The sequence below is a fragment of the Orycteropus afer genome, unplaced genomic scaffold, assembly GCF_000298275.1.
Source record: "Orycteropus afer afer isolate SDZICR_OR568_19922 unplaced genomic scaffold, OryAfe1.0 scaffold00048, whole genome shotgun sequence".
Classification (NCBI taxonomy): domain Eukaryota; kingdom Metazoa; phylum Chordata; class Mammalia; order Tubulidentata; family Orycteropodidae; genus Orycteropus; species Orycteropus afer.
Window position 1 is genome coordinate 13883387 of NW_006921635.1, and position 6000 is coordinate 13889386.

General features: G+C 46.0%; 1 protein-coding gene across 1 annotated transcript in view; it reads right to left on the bottom strand.

Moving 5' to 3' along the window:
* CIT (citron rho-interacting serine/threonine kinase) overlaps positions 1 to 6000 on the bottom strand; it is a 91132-nt gene that overhangs the window by 60383 nt on the left and 24749 nt on the right. The window contains exon 12 of the mRNA XM_042780620.1: positions 1806 to 2003. Within this exon, the coding sequence (XP_042636554.1) occupies positions 1806 to 2003 (198 nt within the window). The remainder of the gene's footprint in view (positions 1 to 1805; positions 2004 to 6000) is intronic.

Genomic DNA, 6000 nt, shown 5'->3' on the forward strand with positions numbered 1-6000 from the left:
AAATTACTGACATCTCTTTCTTCTGGAGCTTGGGGAAAATATTTAATACAGTGCATTGAATATAATATTGGGTGAAATTTAGTTGTCTCTCTTTAGCAGCTAAGAAAAGCTCTCTGCCTCCCTCCTCCCTCCCACCCCCACCCAGCCAGCAGGTAAGCCTTCCTGACATGCCCTGTTATATATTAACTTCATTCCTGGCTCCTTCTTCTCCCTTTCTCGCCTTATCTTCTCTTTGCCTTTTCTTTCTTATTTTATCTTGCTATAATGTTTATAGCTTTCCAAACTGCTTTCCATCCATCTTGAAACAAGGCAGAGCATAAATAGAGATGTGGTGGCTGTTTTGTTCCCAGACCAAATATTGGGGTCACGTGGTATCATTTAATCATGAGTGTTCTCTTTGAGATGACAGAACTTAACATTGCAATCAATATCTGAAACTGGATTCAGTCCTGGAAAATCCAGAATGCCTGAGCACCCTGCATTTATGAGTTACTCTGTATTCTCAGAATCATGGGGGCCACTACATCCCTGACTGGTCCCATTACATCAGGACCCTCACACTGTCAGATCACATTTCCAACCTGGTTCAGATGATGGGATCCCCGAACCCAAAAATAGGAGACAACTACTAAGCTTAAAAATACTATTGTTAAACAGGGAAAAACATAAGCAACAAATGTGGCTGGCCATCTCTACAAATAGCCTCACTCTAAGATGATGCTTAGAGATGTTTGCTGATGAAAACTGGGATAGCATCCAAATTGAATCAGAGTGAATGAGGTACCCATTTAGGTATCTTATTTAAAACACACTAAGTGCAATCAGCTGAATTGTGCCCTGTCCAAAGGAGAGGGTACCCTGACCAGCAGGCAGAGGCTTGCCATCCACTTAGCAGGTACAGCACCTTACTGTTAGAAATGTGTGCGCTTGGACAATATCAGCCATTAAAACTCATTCAGCGTTCGACGCTCAGGATCCAAGTCCACCAACCAACCTACCAACCGTGACCTGGATTTCTAACTAGACTTCCTCACAGGGGTGAAAAGCGACCCAATTCTAGTTCACTTGACACTGCAGGTCCCACTGTAAGTTGTAAGCTGGCATTTTATACACAAGACTTTTGTGAGTTTTGTTAGGCAACTCTGGTAAATGCACCAAACAAGGTCACATTTTTAGACCTCCAGAAAGAAGCAAAGGCTAAATCCAGTGACATCCTCTAAGTTACTCCTACCCAGGTACCACCCTCCTGCTCAGTAAACTAGACTCTCAGAAAGAGCAGGAGATCCAAGGCCCTTTTAAGGAAAGAATCTCTACTCAGAGGAATTGTTTCCATCCAGATGGTCCCAGTGAATCCAAAAGACATGAAGCAGAATCTACAGCTTTTAAAAGAAAGTGATACAAATGAAGTTAACCACCCCCCTCCCAAAACAAAACAAAACAATAGAAACATAAGTATGGTAGGAAAACTAAGATATAAGATTTGCTGTTTTTTAAGACCCAGTAAATGAACTCTGGCTGAAACTGAAATTTAAAATACAATGTTGATTACTTTAAAAAGAAGGAAAGTACATAAATAAAGGAGGACGTTTTCAAGATCCTAAGGAAACCTCGGACATTGGAGTTGCTCTAGTACAGTAACTCCAGTGAAGGGAAGGCCTGTGGAAGCCAGTTTTCTGCCCACTGAACATCTCTGTGGATCACTTCTCTCTTGCTTAGACTGTCTAAGAGTGAGCCACATCCCTCGGGGCCTCCCTCACCTCATCGGAGGCCACCAGCAACCCAAAGGTACAGCTCCTCAGACGTACCGTGAGAGCCTGGATCTCCTCTTCTGCTTCAGCTGTCGTCTCCTCCAGCTCCGTCTTTGCCTGGCGCAGCTGGCCCTCCAGGGCCGCCCGGGCCGCCTGGAGGGCTGTAAGCTGGGCCTCGCGCTCCTGAAGGGAGAGCTGCAGCTCTGTGAGCTGGCGCTTTAGCTCCAGTTTCTGCTCCTCATGCTCTAGACTGACCTGACAGAAAAAAAACAAACGTTTACATGATCATAACTGAACAGAAGGCCAAGACACAAGCTGCTACTCAATCCGTATCTTAAACTTGGTCTTGGAACCAAATCCATAGCACCCAATTGGGGACAAAGAAAAACACAATAAAAGAGATCTGGCTTCCATGAGTCTCAAAAATCAACAGGAATGAGAACATGTAAGAGGCTATATATAAAAACTAGGCCTTCACTTGCAACTTTTGTGTAAAAAGGGATACAGAGATAAAAGACACTCTCTACAAGTTGGGGAAAGAAGAATGAAAGCCAACCACTACCACATACTGTGGTCAAGTGCAATGGTCAGGGCACGTAGGGATGCAGTGGGAATGGAGCGGAGAGCAGAGAAGTAATTCTGGATTGCTGTGTTGAAGAATTTACAGCAGCAAACCGAGCAAAGAAGAGCAGAAAGAAAATTCCAGCCAGGAGAAGACACCCAGAGGTATAGAGATGAGGGAGGCCTTGGCACATCCATTTAATGACCCAAGAAACACTGACAAGGTCATTTTAGGGACCAGATTCTGTGTTGGGCATTGAGGATGGCAAGCAAGTAAGAGATGTTCACTGCCCTCGGACAGCTTACTATCTAACAGGGACTGCCAATAGGTAAACAAAGTGACAAGGTAAGTAGAGAAGGCTGTGAGGGCACAAAGAAGACACCAAAAAGACATCTAATTCAGCTTCAGAGAGTCAGAGAAGAATCCTTAGAAAAGGTGACATGCAAGTCCCAAAGGCCATAGGGGTAAAGAAACAAAGACTTACAAAAGCTTTAGCCTGGAGAACCAAGAAGATTTAGTCAAATTATCAAGATGGGGCAGGGAAAAAAAGAGGGGATTCCTGGGTCTAGGGGCACAGGAATTAGACAGATGTTAAGACTACGAACTACAAGAGGGAACATGAGAGGAAGAGCCAGTTTGAAGATAAACATGAGAAATTTTGTTGATCTTGAAATGCATGGGGGATATCCAAATGGAGATGTCTAAGGTCTACTGGGACAAATGGGTCAGGACCTCAAGAGAAAGGTCTAGGTTGATTAGCTAGATCTGGGAGCCCTTAACAAGTCAGTAGGAGCCAAAGCCATGGCTGTAGTTTCCCTGTAGTGACAATGATAATGATGGTGGTGACATAATAGCAATGTAGTACTTACTTACAACACACGGGTACTGTGTTAACTCATTTGATCTTCATAATAACCCAAAAAGCTAGGTACTATTAGCACCTCCATTTATAGGTAAACTGGTGCTGAGAAATGAAGGAGCTGAGCAAGTACCACATAACTAAGAATGGCAAGGCTGGCATGCCAACCCAGGTAGTCTGGCTGCAGCGTCCCCACATGTGAGCACAATGCCCTGCTGTCTTATTAAAATGCCAGAAGTCGGAGCAGGATTGGACTCTGCTAGTCTGAACATTCCTAATACTCCCTGACAAAACCAAAGGAGGCAGGTGGCAGCGGGTCAGTGGAGGAGGGAGACCAGGATGATGTAGAGTGAAAGGAAAACCCAGGAGTTCTGTGCAACCCTACCCTCCTTGCTAAAGCATTCACCCTGCACAAGCAGAGAAAAGCTGAGGGACCTCTAAGGTGGATCAGACCCAGGGGGACATGGGCTCTGCCCTCAATCACAGTAGCAGCATCTGGTGAAGAGAAGATGGACAGCCTTCTTATGCTTAACGCTAAACTCCAGAACTCCCGGAGAGAACATACAGCCCTGAGCATGTAAGGAGGCACTTTTCGATTCCTCCACCATCCTTGGGGGGTGCGAGTCAGGGTTAGCTGCACTGACTGCGGGAGAAAACAAGCTTCTCCCTGGGGCATTTTAATTGCCCAGTCATTTGTGGAAAGAAAAGGCAAAAGCAGCCATGTCCCAGCACTGAAAAAAAAATCTCAGTTGTTTACACTGACACCCTTAAGGCTGATGGAAATCTTCTGGTTAAAACTTAACCTGCTTTGGTGAGTGGCCACTGGGGTCTTAAAAGCTTTTGAGCAGCCATCTAAGATGCAACTGTTGGTCTCCTCATGACTGAAGCAAAGAAGAGTGAAGAAAATTAAAGGCATCTGGAAACAATCAGTCCAAAGATATGACGGACCACGAGGACCTCAGCGTTCGTGACCTCGAGACCACAAAAACTAGATGGTGCATCCGATCTGCAACCTATACAACTATGAGACCAGAAGAACTAGATGGTGCCCAGCTACCACTGCCATCCACTTGGAAGGGATGTAGGAGATCCTGCATAGAGAGGGAGAACAATGTGGTACAAAACTCAAAATCATTTGGAGACAAAAAAAAGAAAAAGAAGGTGGGGACCAGGTTTGCTGGTCCAATAGAGCCTGGTGTAACCACTGAGACTATGGCCCCTAGCTGCCCTTCAGGTCTGGAATTGAACCCACAACTGTGGTTTCCAGCCAAACAAAGTACAGGCATGTGAGTTAAACATTTACCTCAAGTAGACACACGCCCTGGAGAGAACAATCATGGGAGAAGGAAGGGCTGCTTATGCACAGGGAGATAGCTCAGGGTGCAGAAGAGTATGAAGGGATGGACACTGGGAGGAGGTAACTATGGGGAGGAAGTGGGAGGGGAGCTGCTGCATTGTAAATTTTGGTCAATGACATGAGACAAAGTATATGTGAACTGCTGTATGAAAAGTGAATTTACGCTGTAAATCTTCACCCAAATCCTAATAAAAATAATTAAAAATAAAAAAAAACTAGATGGTGCCCAAACACCAATATCAACTCAGAAAGGGATCAAAACTGGAGGATGGCAGGAGAAATGTGGAACAAAATTCACAAACACAAAATTGACCAGAATTACTGGTTGGATAGAGACTGGTGTAACCTCCAAGACTGTAGCCCCGGGTTACCCTTTGGGCCTAGAAATGGACTCACTTCCATGGATTGGCTCTCAGCCCAACAGCAGAAAGACCTACATGCAGAACACCTACCCCAAGGTGATACATGCACCTACTCTAGGGAGATACACCCTGTAGATCAGCCAGACCCGACACCAGAAGGGCAGCCTCCACACAGAAGGCAGGCTGCACAGACAGGACAGCACAGGTAAGAAGAGCACAGGGAGGGTGGTCACAGGGAGGGTGGTCACAGGGAGGCGAGGAGAGCTTTTTTATGGTTGAGGGCAGTAATTGGGGCGTGAAATCAGACGTGCATGAACTGCTGAATGTGAAAGAAATTTACTTTGTAAATTGTACCCAAAACACAATATAAATAAATAAATAAACAAACTTCAAGTGTGTGTGGGGGAATTAACCAGAAATAAAAAGGTAGCCTGGATAATAAAAATTAAACAACCATTTAAGGCTTTGGCACAACTCACAACAACAGTTCTCAAAGACCAGGGAGACTAAGATTCACCTGGGAAACTGGTTGAAAATCAAATCCCTGCCGCCTCCCCCCCATACCGTGCCAAGCAGCCCAGGCTGAGGCTCAAGAGCGTGCACTTTAACAGCACTCCAGATGCTCCTGGGGGCAGGGTCCATGCTGAAAGAGCAGGATAATAGCTGTTTCTGTCATTTGGAGAACTGGCTTCACTCAGTGGCTCCAGTACAAATTAAGAAACTCCAGAACAAGAATGATCCCCAAGGTAGAGGCCTCAGACCGCTGTCTCCACGACAGGCTTTTCTTTAAGAGGGTGCATCTACCCTTTGAAGAATTCCATCAGACATGTAAGCACCTGGTCTGCGCGACACGGTGCCTCCACTCCAGGCCTGCACGTCCGGCTCCCCGTGACTGTGCTCCTGAATGCCAGTCCTGCTTCTGCAGGTGCCATGAATATACCCTGCCCAGCAAGCTGGAAGCCCCCAAGATCAGGGGACTGCCATGTCCACCACTGTACAGCCAGCTTACCGGCCGCACACAGCCCACATGTAATAAATGTACAGTGAGTGGGCAGTGCGAGTGTCCACACTGTGCACCCAGCTTACCGGCCGCACACAGCCCGCATGTAATA